The sequence below is a fragment of the Pelodiscus sinensis genome, chromosome 3 (assembly GCF_049634645.1).
Source record: "Pelodiscus sinensis isolate JC-2024 chromosome 3, ASM4963464v1, whole genome shotgun sequence".
Classification (NCBI taxonomy): domain Eukaryota; kingdom Metazoa; phylum Chordata; order Testudines; family Trionychidae; genus Pelodiscus; species Pelodiscus sinensis.
Genome location: NC_134713.1, coordinates 176,161,510 through 176,182,614, shown reverse-complemented (window position 1 = coordinate 176,182,614; position 21,105 = coordinate 176,161,510). Strand labels below are relative to the sequence as shown.

The window sequence follows — 21,105 nt, the reverse complement described above, 5'->3', positions numbered from 1 at the left end:
AATAGGGTGCCCATATTTCCCTATGATGAATATGGGAGACATGGCAAAATTACTCGTATTCAAGCAAGTTCAATGGCAATCAATCAGAACTATGTAATACAAACATTCAAATTAATATCAAGCTGACTGAGTCCCTATTAAAAAGAAGTATTGTGTAGATTTTTTTATTTATCTTTTTGTCTAAAAGGCTGTAGATTTCTTATAGGGAGGGGTGAAACATACCCCCCACATAAACACACGGAGAAGGATGACACAAACACACACACTCATAGATTTCTCTCACATGGAGGCAGGGCTGATCAATCCAACCTTCCCTTTCTGCCCTCCATGCCTGGCTGAGCCTTCAGGATGGACCCACCTTTCCTGGTACCAGGCTTTTCATTTCCTGAGAGAACACAGGGGTGGGGAGGACACAGAGTCATGTGCTGCCTCCTCAGGTTTATGCCAGGGTTCATATCGGAATGCTACCAGCAGCTACCTTTCAGCATTGTACAGGGGGGAAAGGACTAGAGCTTCTTCCAATCTCGGGGGAGGTGGGGTAAATGGATGACTTTGCCTGTGTCCTTGCAGAACTCATCTCTTCTCCCCAGATTGTCCCTTCTTCTCCACACAGTGTTAGAAGGCAGCTATCATCTCCAGGCTGCTGCTGGCCACCTATATAACCCAACCGCCTCCTGTCCACTGGCGACAGGGTAGGCAGGAAGGGGTTAAGACCTGAGGATGCTTTGTACATCAGGATCCAGGGAATCTGATTCATGGGCATCTGTGAATCTGGCCATTGAGGAGGCTCAGCAGAGGAGGGTGTCTAGGGAACAGAGCAGCCCCATGCCCCCTGGCAGAGGCAGTTGGTCAAGGGGAACCTGAGGGGACCACCAGACATGTGACACTCCCCACCCCAGCCTGGGAAAAGGCCTGGACAACCCTGCTCTGCCTTCTCTCTTCCCTTGCTCTGCCCTCTGTGCCTCTCCCCACCCTTATTCTGCCCTTCCCCCATTGTTTCCCCTAACTGAGGCGAACTGGGGAACTAGTGGGGTGGGTGCTGGCAGCAGGGGTCCACTGCCCCACACTCCTTCACTTACAAGCAGTGGAGCAAGACAGCCATTCTATCTCCTCCCTCAGAGTGACACACTGGAACAACAAAGCAGTGGGGCCATCTTGCTCCTTTTCCCCTGCCACGTCCAATAAGTTCTGGGGGTGGGAGGGCAAAGCCTTGCTGTGGGCTCCAGGCAGGGAGATAAAGCATGGGAGGTGCAGATGACCCCTCGTATGGGAATGGAGAGTATGTGAGGAAGATGTTAAGCACCTGCTAGGGGCGTTCCTGTGGAGCCTGCCAGTTTGGGGGCATGAATAGATGGGAAATGATGTTTCCTTATCACCCTGGAGCTTAACTGAAGGGCAAAGAGGCTTCCATGTGCCAGCATTGTGTTCCAGTTTTGTATGTGCAGGGCTTGGTTCCTGAGCCAGTATTCTGGGCCAAAAAGTCTTGGACTTTCCCAGGATGCCAGCCCAGCCAGAAGCAGTGGGAGAAGGAAAGAGTTTGGTGAGCTGAGTGCGTCCATCAGGGGCTGGTTCTCTGCACTACTCTGGAAATGGGATGAGCCTGGCGGGAGTTGGGTACCTAGAGGAATTGGGAGGGGATGAAGACGCAAAGCAGGATGAGGACAGTGAGAGGGGAGCTTGTAACGGATTGATGGATGAGCAACAGAGGTAATATTGTAACTGGCCACTGACTGGCACCTGCCCATACTCACCAACCCTTGCAGCTGGCAGTGCCAGCCGGAAATGGGATGGGGCCCTGCTGGCCAAGAGCAGGCATGCAGCGGGGATTCCACTGATGGACCAGCAGGGGAGCGGCCAGCCTTGTATCTTCACCCTGCTGCCACCTTTGCACACCCATCCCCATTGTCACACTCACCTATGGTGGGCAGGCATCTGGCTAGCAGAGATCCAGACAGCATTAGGACTGGATCTACCAGTACTTAAGGGAAGAGACAAAAAATATAGAACAATTTGTCCGTTTTTAAGAAAAAGTTGACACCTACAGAAGGGCTTAAATATGGGACTGTGCCATTTTGTCACCTTACTTTTGGAATCAACTGGCTAAAAGTGTATATCTGTAGAGCCCTGTGCAGATACAAAATTTGTATCCATATCTGCAAAATGGATATCTACATCTGCAGATACCCATGGATATAAAGAGGATATCCATGGATTTGTGGGGCTCTAGACATCTGGTAATGATGATAGTTCCACTTTGAATGGCCTCTGCAGGTTCCCATGTGAAAAATTAAAGCCCCTGTGCTGCGAGCCTCTGGCATCTCCCACGTTTAGTACAGGATTCTGAGGCGGTAAAGGAGAGAGGCCCAAACATAGGCATAGTTTCACTTCTGTATTTGGAGCAACAGCTCCAGTCAGGCAGAGGGGATTTGCAGGTTTGGGTGCAGAACCTCTCTCCAACTTCACCTATGGACCCAAACTGTCCATCAGTGTGTGTGAAGTGTCTTAGATGCATTTCTTATTTTTCTTCTGCCCTGTTAGGGTTATTTTTGTTTTAGATTATAGTTAATCAACCTTCCTTTATTTAAGAAAGCAGAAAGGGTGCCTGTCCAGCACAGGTGTCATCTAGTCCAACACAGAAGTGGAAGGCTGGCAGGATCTCTCCTTTGTAATTCTAACCCCTGGACTGAGGGTTTTACTGATGAACCCTAAGCCTAAATCCCAAAACCGCTACTGACTACAATCCTAACCCTCGCACAGGGATGCTCTAAAAAACCCAATCCTAATTCTAGACTGGAGAGCTCTACCCTTTCTAAACCTAAACCCAGACTAGGGAGCCCATTTGAGCCCAGCCTTAACTCTAGGTGGAGGAGCCCTGTCCTCGTAACATGAACTCAGGACAACGGAACCTGACTCCAGCTCTTATCCTAATCTGGAAAGCCTATCCTTTGTAACACTAATCCTGTGCCATAAACTCTACCCTTTGTAACCTTAAATCTAGGCTCAGGAGCCCTACTTATCTCAACCCTAATTGTAGACCAGGGAGCCTTCCCCTTTTGGATAATAACCATAGGCCAGGGAGCAATACCTTTTGTAACGATAAATTTAACCCAGGAAGCCCTGCTGACACAAAACTTGACCTGCCTCTGGGGATTCCATTAACCCCCACTTTAATTCTAAGCCCAGGAAGCCCTACTTACACCAACCCTAAAGATAGGCCTGGGAGTCTCCAGGGCCAAGAGTTATACCCTTTGTAATCCTATTCCTAGGTGGGAAGCTCTACTGACACTAACCCTAATCCAAGGAATGGGATACCTCACCTTTGCAATCCCAGTCCTAATATGGGCACGCCTTCTCACCCAGCTTTATTCTTTATAATACTTAAACTAGGGAGCCCAGTTGACAGCAACCCTTTTCCTTTGATTGGATAGCTTTAACCTTTTGTAACCCTAACTTTTGGCCAAAGGGCAGGGGCGCCATTTCAGAGTTTTGTAGGAAGGCCAAACTGTGCATTCTGTAATGGGGAAGAAGAGAGTAAAAGCACGGGGGGACAAACTGAGGGCGGAGGCAGTGTTACTGAGCATGCTCAGTCCAAGCCAAGTACCAAAGTGGGGGGACCCCAGTCCCCTCCACCCTACCCCACACATGCATCATCTCTATCCAGGGGCTACCAGGGTACTGGAAAACTCTACTTTTTTTGGAAGACAACTTAGCAGTTAGCTGACAGGAGCACTGTATCTAATTCCTATATAAAAGAATGACAAATAAATATTAGACCCGCTCAACTCTAATACTACATATTCTGACATCTTGTGGAAAATCACTTAAGGGGCACTGGTTGGCCTTAAAATTGTAATGTATATTCTTACTTTGTTACTAACTCTGTGGAGAGAGAGAGACCCTATCAGGCCTCCTGGGCTCTATCTCAGCTCTGGAAAGAGAGTTGGGACTAGTGGGTTTACAGCCAGGGGACAAATACACTTCAGCTCTATATAAGAACATCAGAATGGCCATACTGGTTCAAACTAAAGGTCCTTCTAGCTCAGAATCCTGTCTTCCAACAGTGGCCACTCTCAGGTGCTTCAGAAGGAATAAACAGAAGAGGCAGTCATTATTATCTGTCCCCTGTTGTCCATTCGCATCTTCTGGCAAACAGAAGCTACCGACACCATCCCTGCCCATTCTGGCTAGTAGCCAATGATGGACCTATACTCCTTGAACTTATTTTGTTCTTATTGGAACCCTGTTATAGTTTGGGCTTTTCCACCATCTCTGGCAAAGAGTTCTACAAGTTGATTATGAAAAAATAATTTATTTTGTTTTAAATCTGCTGCCTATAAATTGAATTGGGTCAGCTTCTCGTGTTATGTTACTGAAGGAATAAATAACATTTCCTTATTCAATTTTTTTCACACCGTTCATGATTTTGCAGACATCGAACACATCTCCCAACCCTTTAGTCATTTATTTTCCAAGCTGAAAAGTCCTATTCTTGTTAAGCTCTCCTCATTCAGAAGCTTGTTCCTTACCCCTAATAATTTCTGTTGCCCTTTCTTTGCCTTTTCCAAATAAAATATATCTTTATTTAGATGGGTTGATGAGATCAGCATACAATGTAATGTGGGCATACAATATAACTTTATGTAGAGGAAATATGGTATTTTGTCTTATTAGCTATTCTTTTCCAAAGGATTCCCAATATTCTGTTACCTTTTTAGTTTTTAGATTGCCACTGAACATTGAACAGATGTTTTGAGGGAACTATCCGCAATGATTCTAAGATATCTTTCTTGATTGGTAACAGCTATTTTGTATCTATAGTTAGGATTATATTTTTTCATGTGCATTACTTTGCACTTTTCAACACTGAATTCCATCTGCCCTTGTGTTGCCCAATCACCCAATTTTGTGAAATCCCTTTGTAACTCTTTGCAGTCAGCTTTGGATTAGTCCTTGTCCACCCCTTTTTCAAGAACATTTGTAGGTTTAACACAGTAATCCAAATGCAAATCCCAGCAGCACAACACTCATTCCTACTCTTCCCTCACCCCCTCACCCCAACTTCTAAATGGAGTGCCCGACAATGCTTTCATGATGATCTAACAATCCTTCAATCACTGGAATGCCAAGCTTTTTTTTATTATTATTATTCCTAATCACCCTGCTTTCCTCTTTTTATAACTAACTCCTTGCCCCAAAGGCAAAGATACAAGCAGTTATACCATGAGGTTTAACTGTTAATTCAAAGTAAGGGGTTTATTTTGGAATCGCCCTTCTCTGCCGCGTGTAAACATGGGCAGTTCTTCCGGGCTAGTCAATTTCCAAAATGGCGACTGGCCAGGAACATGCTAATTAAGCGCGGGATATTTAAATCCCGCGCTCCATTTGCAATTTCGATCGCCCTCGTTAGTCTCCCTAGTTCGAACTAGGGGGCTAGTGTAGACATACCCTATGAGGGTGTGGAACTAGCCAGGGCACTTATACCATCGCATGAGCATGTTGAACCAGAGGGTGCTCTAGCCAGCCTGCTGGATATCACTGAAGGAAGAATCTCTAGCTGTGTTGCATGCACACCTAACCAGGAGCAGCCCGAGGCAGGCTGCAGCATCTGGTTCCCCAGGTGGAATGAGTGATCAGCACCCCCACCTGCACGGCCGTCAATGGAGTGGCATCATCATTGGGCACCCCGTTGAAGGCAGCGCCCTAGGCAACGGCCAACATGGCCTATAGTCACGGGCCACCCCTGCACCTAGCATGGAATGAACATGAGGAACATATCTCAAAGAACATGTGTTACAGAAAGGTTAGTGACCATATTTTTCAGTCCTCCTTCATCCACAACTTTGTAATTAGGTGGGGGAAAGAGGTAGATGAGTGGTCCCCAACAAACAGTGCTCACCAGAAGATATTGGAGGATTGTGATGCAGGTCTTTTTATCTCACTAGTCTGAAAACGCAAGACTCACCTCAAAGATCTTCAGCTAATGATAAGTAATCTCAATTTTTTTTAAAAAAATCGTACAGTGCCACGAAAGTCACTTGGCCATGAAGTGAATGAATTGACATCAAGTAGATTGCTGAAGCTAGAAATGGAAAACCAAAGTTTGCTGAAGACGGTGGAAGAGCTACAAAATGCAATGGGCTCTGTAGAAGGCAGCAATTCAAAGATTCTGAAAATGGAAAAGGAAAACCAAAGACTTAGCAAAAAGGTAGCCATCAATATATGTATGTATTATATGATAAAATAGAGTATAAAAGATGTGGTATGTCAGGTTTTATCAGCATGAGTTTGGGATAAATGCATTACTCACGTGTTAAAAATGTGTGTGTGTGAGCTGTCTTTCCATAACTAAACTAAAGCAGGCTTTCTATTCTGAATCTGATTTTGCCCTCTCTGCTACAATGTCTCTCAAAAAGTCCTTTGTATTTAGTATTTTGCATGTGTGATCTATATCCAAAGTGGAATTTTGCTGAGACTGTTGTGAATTTTACAAATGCATAACTTAAGCTAGGCATTGCAATAATTTTTAAAAAGTTAATGCCATATCTTTGTCACATTGTATTTTAAGAACAGGTTGGCCTAGAAATATGTTTTAATTAAGAGCCTTTGATGTGATCTAGTTCTAGTGCATAGAACTAATTTAGAGAGAACTTGGTGGTTTAGTTTTGGACTTGTTCACTAGTGAGTCACTAATGTCTGGAATATTCATCGTGCGTGTTTCTGCACAGCTCAGGAACTTAGTAAAGATATCAGCCAGCTCTATTTTCAGCATCAGTACAAACTTATTTGCTGAATAATGGTTGAGCTCAGTATGCACTGTATTGTGACAGGTATGTTTGTGTAGGGGAGAAAGGGGCAGAATTAGGACTTTAGCTAGGCATTTCCATATTCACAATATTGGATTTGTTGGAAGCTGTTTTGTTTTGAATTTAACCTTAACTTAGAATTTCCTGGATTTCAGATGTGTGTATTTATAAATTATTGTGTTTTCTTTTTTTTCTTTGTTGTACTAATACTTTTTCAAAATTAACTTCGGTTTCCAGTTTTAGAAAATACACCTAAAACACAGTGTATCTCCAGATATTTAGAGATGTTAAGATAGTTATCCAGAAGAATTTAACAATAAATCTGAACCAATATAAAGAATGTAGTTTTTAAAAGTTTCCAGTTTCATAGATTCATAGAATACAGACCTTGAGAGGTCATCCAGTTCAGTTCCCTGCTCTCATGGTAGGACCAAGCACCATCTAAAGAAAAATACCTGTACCTGAAATATCTGTCCTCATTGTAATTAGAACTCATGCTCCAACTCTGAAAGGGCATGCTGAGGCTCAGGGTTTAAACTCTTCTGGGGGCCTGAGGGTACTTGATTTTGTGTGGCCTTCTAGGCTCTGGGGAGGGGTCAGAAATGAGGGATTGATTGTGTAGGAGGGAGCTGCCTGGGGGGTGGGGGTGGAGGTGCAGATTCTGGGAGAGGGAATGCAGGATCTGGGAGGGAGAGTGAAGAAGTGGGGGAGGTCACTGAAGGAGGAAGGGTGGGGGAAGGGCTTGGGTAGGAGCATAGGCATGCACAGGCCCAGGCAAATCCTAGTGTCTCAAAGGGCCGGCTGGCGGCTGCTGCAGGAGGAGGGGGATTTGTGACGGGGTGCCGCAGCCCTGCACTTTAAATTCCCTGGTGCCGTGCACCGGCCCTCTATGAGACACTGTGGGGCCAAGGGAGTGCATGCACAGTGTGCTCAAATACCACGCAACAGGTGAGAGGGGAAACGCTCGGGCGTGGCATGACGTCACGGCATGGGACTTTAAAACCATGCGGCCCAGCATTGCACTGCGCGGCCCAGCTCCAGGCCCAGCATGTCGTCTGGAGCCCTGGAAGCAGCTGGGCTGTGGGGACTTCTGGGGCCTGACTACAGCCCCGCAAACTGGAAAGCAGAAGCCGAAGGTAAGGGAGGGGAGGGGAAGGGGGAACATTAGGGAGAAGGGGTGAGAGAGAACGGGGCTTGTGCTGAGGGGAGGGGGACAGGTCAGGAGAAGAAAGGGGAAGGCATCAAGGGACAGGATGGAGGAGAGAGACAAATTCCAGGGGTCCAAGTGGAGACAATGAGGAAAAGGGCAGGAAATGAGTTGTCAGTGGGAGGGGGACAGGGTGATGCTGGGAGAGGAGAGGGGAAGGGCATTGGGGGCTGGCAGGGAAGGTGCTGGGAAAAGGCTTGAAAGATGGGGTGGGCATGAGGAAGGCGGGGATGGAGCAAGGCATGTGCGAGGGCACAGGGGCATGAGGGGAACGGGGGCAGAGGGTAGTGAGGGGGTGGGCATCATGGAAAAAGAGGGCAAAGGGGGCAGGGGCAGTGAGGGAAGGGGGAGGTACCAGGAGGATACAGGGGTAAGGGAAGGGGCAGGTGCCAGGGGATTCTGGGGGTGAAGCAGAAGTTTGTAGTTTTTAAGTAAAGGTTTTAGGTTTGTATTTTTAAGTAAAGCTTATTAGTTAAGTTTTAGTTTCTTTAGTTTGTTTGATGAATGCAAATAATGTCCTTTATGATTGAATATTCAATAAATGTTCACCTTAAAAAAAATTTCCCTGGGTGTACACCCTAATGAAATGTGCTGCGCACGCCTATGGGTAGGAGGGTAGGGAGCAGGATGCAGGGTCTGGGCAGGAGGGATGGTGTTGGAGCGGGCAGGAGATTGGAACGCTTACCTGGCTACCCCTGTACCTTACAAGCACTATCCCCTGCTGTTCCCACTGGCAGAAATTTCTGGCCAATGCAAGTGGCAGGGGAAAGCCTGCAGGTCGCTGCGCTAACTTTCCTGTGCTGCTGTTCCCCCAACCAGGGGGAGGGAGAACAGCAGCGAGGAGAGCTGCTACCTCCCTTCTGCCAGGAAGAGCCAGCTATGCAGGGGCTTTAGCGTTGGGGAGCACCAATCCTCACAGGCTGGATCAAGGGGAACTGGGGGCTGAATTCAGCCCCTGGCCCTATGTTCTCCATCCCTGTGCTGTAACATGAAATATATGGCAGAATGCTGGTAAAAGACAGTTCAGGAGATATACAATTCTCCCACAAAGAGTTCAGTCACAAATAATTTGATACATTCTTTTTTAAAAGTGACCTCAGTATGGAAGCATGCTGTCTGTAATGGTGACCAAAGCACAAAGGGGCATAAGAATGTTTGGCATATCTGGCACATAAAAAACTTGCAACACTAGCTACAAAAAGTGTCATACAAACACCTATTCTCACTTTCAGGTGCCATTGTAAATAAGAAGCGGGCAGCATTATCTCCTGTAATGTCAACAGACTCTTTTGTCTTAGCAAGAAGTAGGATTGAGTCGCATTGTTTTGTTTTAAAGTGCAGTTATGTAACAAAATAATTCTGTATTTGTAAGTTTAACTTTCAGAATAAAGAGATTGCTTTTAGGGATGTAAAGGGGTAACTGGTTACCCGGTAAGCATCGCCATTACTGGCATCAATTCTTTCAGTCTGTATCATATACATGAAGAAAAAAATCGGCCTCCCCTTCATATTTGGAGATATCAGTGTAGATTTATGACAGTTCCATGTGTCATCAGCATCCAGGCTTCAAATGGAAAGAAAGATTTATATTTGTAAGCAAGTAATATTAGTTGATTGGTATGTTTAGCCATTAGTGGTACGTGAATAAGGGAAGTGTCGTCTCTGAATTATATTTTTTACATAATTATTTTATTACTTCATATCATTGAGGCAGACCTGAGGGGTATTGTAATCTTTGGTCATTAGTGGAAGCATGGACTCTAGAAAAACTGAGTTTAGTTTCCTATATGTGGTAGCTGGTTCACCACTTGATGTGAGAATAATGGTGGTCTGTAGCTGTTAATAGAAATATTGATTAGATGATGTGCTGAAGTTTAACAAGTGTTCCCACAAAAATTTCTCACTTTGCCTGTGGTAAAACCTGTGCTGTGCGGATGCATGTGCTTCCAAACAAAAGGAATGGGGCACTAGGAAATCTGTTCATTTGTTTCCACATTTAAACAATTACACATTTCATAAGGAAGGTGGAAGGCAGCACCATTTGGCAAAATAACTCTGTATATGCAGTACCCCTTTTCCAGAAATGTTTGTCCTTGGTTCTTTAAAAATATATAGAATATAGTGCAATATAGTACAACATTCAACTTTTATAAATAAAAGTGTGAGTGAGGAAGCAGTGGGATACCTTGCAGGATTAGTCAGAGAATTTTTCCTAAAGAAAACTTTTCAAATATCTATCATCTAGTAAAATATAACCCATTTTATGAACAAAAAAATGTTCTTAAAATGTATATTTAGGATTCTGGTGGATAAAAGTACGGATGGAAATTGGATGATGCTAAACTGAGAGGGGGTAAACTTTACTAGAAGCAGAGGATAAGGAGATCTTTCCTTCAGTTTGCTAAAATAATTGAATAAATGGCCTGTCCAGACCATCACATCACAGATATAGAGATAAATGATCAGGGGAAATGGAATCAGAGGCTATGTCTACACTACACAAGAGTGTTAAGACATGTAGGCTACGTCTACACTGGCCCCTTTTCCGGAAGGGGCATGTAAATTTCACGAGTCGTCGTAGGGAAATCCGCGGGGGATTTAAATATCCCCCGCGGCATTTAAATAAAAATGTCCGCCGCTTTTTTCCGGCTTTTAAAAAAGGCGGAAAAGAGCGTCTAGACTGGCCCCGATCCTCCGGAAAAAGTGCCCTTTTCCGGAGGCTCTTATTCCTACTTTGAAGTAAGAATAAGAGCCTCCGGAAAAGGGCACTTTTTCCGGAGGATCGGGGCCAGTCTAGACGCTCTTTTCCGGCTTTTTTAAAAGCCGGAAAAAAGCGGCGGACATTTTTATTTAAATGCCGCGGGGGATATTTAAATCCCCCGCGGATTTCCCTACGACGACTCGTGAAATTTACATGCCCCTTCCGGAAAAGGGGCCAGTGTAGACGTAGCCGTAGTGTATATATATATAACACCACACCATTGTGAAAAACAGGCTGCATCCCCATTGTAGTGTGTAGCAATATTTTTCAGTGAAAGACTCCAGCAGTGAGGAGAGCCTTCAGTTGGTCCCCAATGCCAGAACCTTTTACTGCAAAGAGGAAAGATTCTGCAAAGAGGAAGGCAGGAGGAAGGTCCCCTATCCCCAAAAGAACATTTCCTCGCTGCTGAAGCTTTTCCCTGTGGTGGGGAAGGACTCCAGCATCAGGGAGCTGGTGGAGCCTTTCACCTGCTACCTTCTTTCTTCCAGGATCTTTCCTTATGATGGAGAAGGATTCCTGCAGGGCTACATCTATACTACGATCCTCTTCCTCAAGAGGAAATGCAAATGGAGTGCTTATCTGCATATGGCATGCTCTCATTTGCATTTCCTTCTTGGATCCCTTTCGTGCAAAAGGGGGTTTTTGCACAGAAAAGCACTGTATAGACATTTCCTTTTTGTGCAAAAATCCCCTTTTGCGCAAGAGCTGTTCTTCCTTATTTTTTGAGGAAGAATGGCTCTAGCGCAGAAGGGGGGTTTTGCGCAAAAAGGAGCCATCTACACAGCACTTCTTTGTGTAAAACCTCTTGTTCAAAAGGGATCCGAGGAGGAAATGCAAATGAGTGTGACATATGCAAATGAGCACTCCATTTGCATTTTCCCTTGTAGAAGAGGATCGTAGTATAGACGTAGCCCAGGCACAGGGAACTGCCTGAGCCTTTCCTTTGCTGCCTCCTTCCAGGTTATTACTGCATCCTTCCAGATCATTCCCCACTGTTGGTAAAGATTCCTGCTGTGGGACATTACACTGCTAAAAATAGCAGTGTAGCTGGGGAGACATGACTCAGAAATTAAGGGCATATGCTAAGGTGTATATACCCAGGTACATCCTTTGGGTGTTTTTACTCACCTAAGCCATGCCTTACTGGCTAGCCTGCTATTTATATAGCACACAGCCCCCTGTCCTAAGCCCCCCACATCTCCAAACCCCTGCCCTGAAGGACCAGAGCAACGCCAGGTAAATCTTCTAACAACTTATATGGATTACAAAAATATTAATTATAATGTTTTCACTTCACCTTAATAAGAATAACTACTTGTGCTCATACTTATCTTTGGATTCATTTTAAATATGTTTTCTCCCCAGTTGGAAAGACTTGAAAATGAAATTAGCCACGAGAAACAAAGTCTTCAGAATAGTCAAAATATGAGCAAAGATCTGATGAAAGAAAAAGCACAACTTGAGAAGACCATTGAGACACTTAGAGAAAACTCAGAGAGACAGGCAAGTAACATCTTTGCAAGAAAAAGGATTAGTAACTTTTTAAATGGAATATTAGAATTGTCTTGGCTTAAACAGTAACAAAAATCAGTGGAGCTGCAATTATGGTCTCTGGATACATCAAAGATGAACTATCAGTATTTCAAATAAATGGATGAGATTTTTTTTGTTAAACTGCATTCAGAATCTTTCATAAAGTCTTTCACCATAGTTTAACTGAATGTTTGGATTTTTGCTGATATACCTGTTTTTACTGTGTTTTATTGCTCAAGATGTTGTTTTGGAAAAAGAAGCCATTCTTGGGTTAAATGACAACCCACAGTAGAACCTTTTTTTTTTTACCTTATGTTAAAGAAGGTGATGTATAATATAATCCATCTCCATCTGTCCTACTTCAGTAGCCTGTTTATGTATAAAAATAAATTCTTTTTGGTGTGATACTGACCTACTTTTATAATTTCTTTTCAAATAATTAGATTAAAATATTGGAACAGGAGACTGAACATTTGAATCAAACAATAGCTGCTCTAAGGCAACGGTCCCAAATAAGTGCTGAAGCAAGAGTGAAAGACATTGAAAAAGAAAATAAAATCCTCCATGAATCTATCAAAGAGACCAGCAGCAAGCTAAATAAGATTGAATTTGAGAGAAGGCAAGTGAGAAAAGAACTGGAACATTATAAAGAGAAAGGAGAAAGAGTAGAAGAGCTTGAGAATGAGTTACATCATCTTGAAAAGGAGAATGAATTATTACAGAAAAAGATTACCAATTTAAAAATTACTTGTGAGAAGATAGAAGCCTTAGAGCAAGAAAACTCAGATCTGGAAGTGGAAAATAGAAAGCTGAAAAAAACTTTGGATGGCTTAAAAAATCTTACTTTTCAATTAGAATCTTTGGAGAAAGAGAATTCACAACTTGATGAAGAAAATTTAGAATTAAGAAGAACAGTTGAATCTTTGAAGTGTACAAGCATCAAAATGGCTCAATTACAGTTAGAAAATAAGGAATTGGAAAGTGAAAAGGAGCAACTTAAAAAAGGCTTGGAGCTTATGAAAGCTTCTTGTAAGAAAACAGAACGTTTAGAAGTCAGCTACCAAGGTTTAGATATAGAAAACCAAAGGCTACAGAAAGCATTAGAGAATAGTAACAAAAAGATTCAGCAACTGGAAAGTGAACTACAAGATTTAGAATCTGAAAACCAAACTCTGCAAAAGAATCTGGAAGAGTTAAAAATCTCTAGTAAACGCCTAGAGCAATTAGAGAAGGAAAATAAGCTGTTGGAACAAGAGACTTCTCAGTTGGAAAAGGATAAGAAACAACTAGAAAAAGAGAATAAGAGACTTCGACAACAGGCAGAAATTAAAGACAGTACTTTAGAAGATAACAATATAAAAATTAGTAATCTGGAAAAAGAAAACAAATCTTTGTTTAAAGAAATAGGTATATTTAAAGAGTCTTGTGTACGTCTAAAAGAGCTAGAAAAAGAAAATAAAGAACTTGTGAAAAGAGCTACCATTGATAAAAAAACACTTGTCACATTACGAGAGGTAATTTGAAATTAATTTCCATTAATCTGTTATCTACCAGATATAAAGTCAATATAACTCTGTCCTGTGTTTGTACAATATAACATTTTGAACTGTTGTAATATACAAGGAATATGTCTACTAATGGTTGTTGGAAAAAATCATGCTCCTACCTGGTTGTGTGCTAAAATTTATAGTATTTACATATTAAGTATTATAGTTAAACTTTTAAGAATTATCATTAAGGCTGAGATTTTCTCATGGACATTTTCAGTTAAAAGTCATCGGGTATGTCTAGACTACATGCCTCTGCCTAAAATAGGCTACCTGACATAGTCAATGAAGCGGGGATTTAAATATCTCCAGCTTCATTAAAATAAAAATGACTGCCACGCTGTGCCGACTCCGCTGATCATCAGCACAGCGCATGAGTCAAGACGCGAATCAGACGACAGGGAAAGCTTTTGTCGACGGCTCCCTTATGCCTCATGAAACCGCTGGTCATCTCAGCTGGCACAGCGTGGCGGCCATTTTTATTTTAATTAAGCTGGGGATATTTAAATCCCCGCTTCATAGACTATGTTGGGTAGCCTATTTTAAAAGCCTCTGTCAGCAGAATCATGTAGTCTAGACATACCCATAGACAGATCACAAGCAATTAAGAAAAATTTATGGAAACTGTGACCTGTCTGTGATGAGATATGCAAGTTCCCACACTGCCTGCAGCTGGGCAGTGGCTAGGAGCTCCAGGGACCTCCACCACAGGTAGGGTGTTGGAGATCCAGGGTTCCCCTCCACCCACAGCTGGGTGCTGCACAGGCCTCTGTAACCTGCTGCAGCAGGGGGCTGCGTGGTTCCCCACTGGCCACAGCTCCAGGGGCCTGCAGCAACCAAGAAATTAAGGGTTCCCCTGCCACCCACAGAGGCATGGAGTTGTGGGGTTCTGCCACCCACAGGGCCAGGGCCTCCCATGGACTGTGGTGGCTGGCCCCTCAGGGGTTCCCACACTATCTCTGGCTGTGAGCTATGGTGTTCCTCATTGCCCAAAGCTCTAGGGTCCCTACATCTCATGGTGGCCAAGAATTTGGGGGGGAACCCTAGCACCAATGGCTCTGGGGACCCCACTGCCCATCATGGCCAGAAGCTGCCAGGTACCCCCACTGCCTGTAGCAGTTTGGAACTCTAGGGGCCATCTGAGGTGGCAGGGTGCCCTACAGCTCCCTTCCCATGAGGGCAGCAGTGGACCTTGCAGCTCCCAGCCATCACAGGCTGATGTCATAGAGGTCTCTGGAAGTCACAGATAACTATATTTTTGCTTTAAATAAATAAAATGTAGAAGAGAAGTCATGCAAAAAAAGTAAACATCTAAGATGAAATTAGACTTGTTATTTAAGATCTAAGTTCTCATTTTACCAGATGTTAATGTACGTGAGACCTCCCTAGTCCAGCATACTCAGGATCTGAGCATTCCTGAACCACAGAATTGGCTGTACCAGCGGAGATCAAGGCTCCCCTTCCAGCTGTTGGCCCTGCTCCTGGGTGCCAGCCCCAGTGACTGGGCAGTTCCTAGTCCCAGCTAGGGCTGCTCTCCCTGCTGTTGTCATGCTGACTCTAGTCCTGCCTGGGCTGCACTCCCCACTGTGCCAGCCCACTGCCTCTGTCCGCCAGCCTTGGTTACACTCCAGCCACCGGCGCTACTGTCTCTGGCCTGGTCAGGACTGTGTTCCCTGTTCCCAAGCACCAGCCCCACTGCCTCCAGCCCTGCTGGGGATGTGCTCCCCACTGCCAGCTCTGGCCAGGGCTCTCTGTTCTAACAATATCATACCACAGATGTTGCCAGAACAAAGAGTCTTAGATTTTAGAGGGTCAGTCTGCAGTTGGGAGGAAAAAAGAAGTAATATTAATAGGTTGCACAAGCTTCAATGTAATCATAGAAATGTAATGCGTAGACAGTTTCCAATCCAAGACTTATTAATTTGCCATTTTAAATTGACTAATTTTTTATTTATTTTGCATAAGGATTTGGTGAGTGAAAAACTGAAGGCCCAGCAAATGAATAATGATCTTGAAAAACTTACCCATGAACTTGAAAAAATAGGTTTAAATAAAGAACGCCTCTTGCATGATGAACAGAGCACAGATGACAGGTGAGAGTGCCTAAATCAGTTTGGTATAGTTTGGCAAATGTTTATTTTTTATTTGCAATAATAAAACAGTTGTCCTTCCCACAGTTTTCCTTATTTTTTAAAAGATATTAATAGAGTTAGGCCAAAGTGGGAGAATACTTGAGTGTATTATAATATGGTAATAAAGTAGTGTCCACGTGAGTGCTCTCCTGTAGGTGTGTTTGCATCCCTGAGCGGCTGATTGGAGAATGTTGGTAACAAGTCTATTTGGGCTGCACATGCACTGTCCCCTGCCTGTGCTGTGCCATGAGGCTAACCAGCATTGTGCAGTGTTGCCTGATTTAGGAGGTTAACAATATTAATTTTGATAGTATGGGTTATAGTATGGAGGGGAGGGTTAGCTCAGTGGTTTGAGCATTGGCCTGCTAAACCCAGGGTTGTGAGTTTAGTCCTTGAGGAGGCCATGTAGGGATTTGGGGCAAAAATTTGTCAGGGATGGTACTTGTTCCGGCTGTGAAGGCAGGGGACTGGACTCAATGACCTTTTAAGGCCCCTTCCAGTTCTAGGAGATAGGCAATCTCCATAGGCTTGACAATCAAGCGGAAAATAATAAGGATCTTATCCCATAGTCATGCTACTGCGACTGCAAAGGGCCCTTAGAGGTGTTGCAGGATGTTCACACTGACAAAAATAGTTTAAAACTTAATTAAGATATATGGAATAATAATCAGATAGCAGTCAAATAGTAAAATAAAGCAGGGTTACAAATATATTATTATTCTAAAGATACATATGGTATTGTATTCTTTAAAGCTTTTATTAATATACTCACACCCTTCCTTGATAACATGGTGGTAAGAGAGAAAGGTCCAGCCAGGGCTGGCCTTACCATGAGGCGAACTGAAGCGGCTGCCTCAGGTGCCACACTGTGGGGGAGGCGCCACTAGGACCCAGAGAATTGAGACCTTTCAAAGTTTTGGCCCAAGCAAGGGGTACGAGGGTGTCATTTGAGCTCCCCGCCACAGGTGCCAAAATGTTGTGGGCCAGCCCTGGGTCCAGCCTCACCTCTGGCATGCCAAGTTCAGGTCCAGGTTCCTCAATTCTTGAGTGGGACGTGTCGAACTTAGAAGATGCTAAAGCTAAGAGCTATTAAAGCTAACTTAGTTTACTTAACTGACTTAAATTTAACAATTAAAACTAAAAGACTGTTAGAAAGACAAAGTTTAGAGACTGAGAAGCTAGCTTAGAAAATAAGCTTATCCCCCTACTATACCTCCTAACTAGCCCTTCACACCCCCTTTTTTATATGGCTTGATGCTTGTGCCCTCCTATGTCCAAACTTATTTTCCTTGCCCACAAAAATATTAGGCTATGCCTACTTGATAGGCTGGATATATATGGTATGTTTGTATGTATTGATGACACATACATATACATATTAATGACAACAAGTAGTTCTGTGGCATCTTGGAGACTAACAAATATATATAGTATCATGAGCTTTCATGGACAAAACTCACAGAACATCTAATCTGAAAAAGTGGGTTTTACTCACGAAAGCTCATGATACTGTCATTATATATTTGACTACTTATTTTTAAAGTTGCAGACTAACATGGTTACCTCTCTGAGACTTTTATATGTATTAATGGCATTGGATCTTTCTCACATGTTATTTTTGTTCTCCTTGGGGTAAATCTCTTAAGTTTGAAGATACACCTTGGAAGCTCCTTATGCTATTAAAGGTCACTTTATCTTTTCACCATCTATCTAGGTGAAAGGTCCTATATATATGCACATTGATTTTGTTATCTAGGTGAAAGGTCCCAGATATATATAAGCCAACTGTGCTAGCTGAATGAAAGGTTTTAGATATAGTATGTTAACTTCACCCTAGCTCAACATACAAGTCCCTGTAGGTCCCTTGTATTATAGCCAAACTACTTTACTATGAACCTATAAATGTACTGTAATAAAATAAGTAATCAAACCCATTAGGAAATAAGAAATCTATAAGGAGGGAGGGAGAGATAGGTAGGTAGGTAGGTAGGTAGGTAGAAGGGAAAACAACTTTGTAGAGTTGCCTTCACGTTTCTTTAGTCTTTTTTTTAAAATAATGTTTAAACTTCTTTTTTTATGCAACCCTAAACACCCCGTCTCATCTGAAGGCTTCCTGGACAGGGTATGCCTAATTCACAAGGCTTCAAGAAGTGTCTCAGCAACAAAGAAACTATTTGGGTGATAGACTGATAAGTCACAATATGTCTGTTTCCTTGGAGAAAACCACATTCCCCAGAAGTGTGGTTTGTTCCAGCAGTTGAAACCATGATCCAGAAAAGATAGAGAGCTGAGACTTACACTTCTTTTCATAGAAGTGACTTTTCAACCTCGTTTGAGGTTCGGGATGTGAGAATTCTCATCACAATTGTCCACATAAAAGGGAAGTGAAACTAAAAATGAGAATCACACAAAATTAGAGCTAGGAGTCTCCACACAGAGTGCTGAGAAAGCCGAAAAAGGTATCTGATTTGTTCAATATCATCAATACCAACGGTATCCTACAAAACCCAGTAGCCAGAGGTCTTCTAGTAGCATCTAAATAGAATGTCAAGCTGCCCAAGGACCCAGTGGTCACTGGCAAGGAAGCATCAGTATTGACCGGGTGAGAAAAAGAGTATCTGCCTTGGGGAAAGCAGTACAAACGTGCTCCATCATGAAAAGACAAGCCTATTGCTTGCACTTTTTGGTCTTCCCCCAAAGGATTGCAAACCACCATGGAAGACCTTCCCTTTGAAGATACAAAATTTTTATAGAGAAGAAGGCTGCTTCTCTCCACACACTGAAAGACTCCAGGCCTATTCTTTGGTCATTCGGAATTTACATGTCTGGGCAGTAGAAACAATATAGTCCTCAGCCCTCATTCAGCCCACTCCCCCATCACAGTATTTAACCCAATGCTCTTATGAGCTCAAAAGAAGAAAGTCTAGGTTCTCCAAGTGGCAATCTTCAGGCCCTCAACCTATTTCTTCCCAGCCATACACTTTAGAAGGACAGTTTGATGGATTGGTCAAGGTGCCAACAGATCATTCCCTCCAAAACCATCTAACGTTGAACAACCCTTCTCGTCCCCTTGGAAGCCGTTTTGCCCAGCTTCGCAATGAATGGAAATGAATAACTTCTGACAGATGGGTGCTGGAGCTTATTTGAGATGGATATTCCATTCTTTTCACTTCCCTTCTCCCCTCAACAGCCTTCCCCATCTCTTCAGGGACCCTTCTCATAAGAGCTTGTTACAACAAGAGATAGAGTAGGCCGCCTCGCTGCAGGAGTCCAAGATCACAAATTCTTATACTTGTATCCCCTCGGAGATACCTAGAAGTATCATCCACTAGTTGAAGAGATCATGCGCAATTGTGGGCACCTCCTAAGCCAAAAGACTCCAAAAAGTTGGACTTATTTGTCAGAAAGATTTGATTTATTGGAGAGATGCAACTTAAAATAGCCATCAAGGAAGTGCTGCTGGGTCATTATGACTTCAATATGTGAAATGCCATACACAGGTTTAGAATCTGCTCTCTCAAGAAGCCAGGCAGGTGTGCTTGCAGGCTGCGGACCCCGTGCTGGCAGCCATGAATGCAGTTGTGCAGGCGCCTCTGGTTACAATCTTTTGGTCTTCTTCAAGAAATCCAGCAAACCCCTCAGGATCTCTCCCTTTGAAGAATATTTGCTTTTCTCAGAGCAAACCAATACTAAGCTCCACAGACTTAAGGATTCCAGGGCAATGCTGAAGTCCTTGGGTTTATATATCTCAGCGGCTTCCTGGAGAAATTACAGGCCTCAACAGTTTGCTTGATACTTTGCACCACTGACCTGTCAAGACCCATAGAAGAGAGAGAGAGAGAGCAGGGGGGATAGGCATAGGTCTACTCCACCAGCTTCTCTCTTAAGCTGCGTCTACACTGCAGGCTTTTACTGGCAGAGAGTATGCTAATGAAGCGCTCATTAGCATTTGTCGCACTGTCATTTGCATATCTCTGCCAATGTTTTTTACACAAGAGGCTTTTGGGCAAAAAACAAGCAGTGTAGACAGGTCCATTTTGCACAAAAATCCCCTTTTACACAAGATCCCATATACTTCCTTTTTGGAGGCACAAGGGATCTTGCACAAAAGGGGTTTTTTTGCGCAAAATGAACCCATCTACACTGCTTGTTTTTGCGCAAAAACCTCTTGTGCATAAAGCATCGGCAGAGATATGCAAATGACAGTGTGATAAATGCTAACGAGCACTTCATTAACATACTCTCTGCTGGCAAAAGCCTGAAGTGTAGACATAGCCTTAGGGTCAACACCTACTGCTCCCAGGAACTCAGGTTGCTCAGAGCTCTCCTTTTGATGGGATGCTCAAGGTCATCATTCAAGCACCCATTATGTTGGATCCAACTGTCCCACTGATAACAGTGCCTAAGCCTGTATCATCTTGGGCGTTTGGGTGCTAAGCAAGTTGGAAGTAGAATTCACCCTCTAGTTTGTTTCTACCTCCTTTTTCACCCCTCTCCCATCTTCAGGGACCCTTCTCACAAGCAGCTTGAGAGGAAAGGGGTTCTACATGCATTATTTCCAAATTCTGAAATCCAAATGTTTACCCTCATCCTAGTATAGAGGATGGAGCTGTACTCAGTTCCACTCAAGCCAGAGCCTTCCTCCCAGGAAATTTGTTTGAGCAATCACAGTCCTCAGAAGGTCTGTCAAGAGTGACCCAGTTACAATACTGTGGAACTGTCTAAGACTAATGCACCGCATACATCTTGCAAGGTGTGAGGCTGTGCCTTAGACCTCTTTAGCCATGCCTGACTATTGTATACTCACCTGTCCATAATCATCTGGACTTGGTTCTCAACATACTTTCTCATGTCCTCATTTCCTAGGATTGGTGGCTGGACTATCACAGTTTGTGTGGTAATAATTCTTTTTACAGCTCTAACCTTTAGTGCCCTTGGTAGGGATGTGTTAGTATATACATTTAAACAATTAACAGATGAACCTGGGCTCACTGGTTAACCTTCACAATTACATGCAAGGGCCCCCACCCCCATGCTGCTGCCTTTGTATTAGAGCAGTGGTCCCCAAAGTTTTGGGGCTGCTGGGTGCCTGGGGGTGGGGCCGCTCACGCGCTGCGCATAC

The 21,105-nt window shown here is 43.6% G+C and overlaps 1 protein-coding gene across 11 annotated transcripts in view; it reads left to right on the top strand.

Annotated features, from left to right (window-relative positions):
* Positions 1-21,105, top strand: part of CCDC88A (coiled-coil domain containing 88A) — a 248,647-nt gene that overhangs the window by 165,801 nt on the left and 61,741 nt on the right. For all 11 annotated transcript variants that reach the window (XM_014573127.3, XM_014573125.3, XM_014573124.3 and 8 more), the window contains exons 14-17: positions 6,021-6,205; positions 12,137-12,274; positions 12,748-13,818; positions 15,817-15,944. In XM_014573127.3, the coding sequence (XP_014428613.1) occupies positions 6,021-6,205; positions 12,137-12,274; positions 12,748-13,818; positions 15,817-15,944 (1,522 nt within the window). The remainder of the gene's footprint in view (positions 1-6,020; positions 6,206-12,136; positions 12,275-12,747; positions 13,819-15,816; positions 15,945-21,105) is intronic.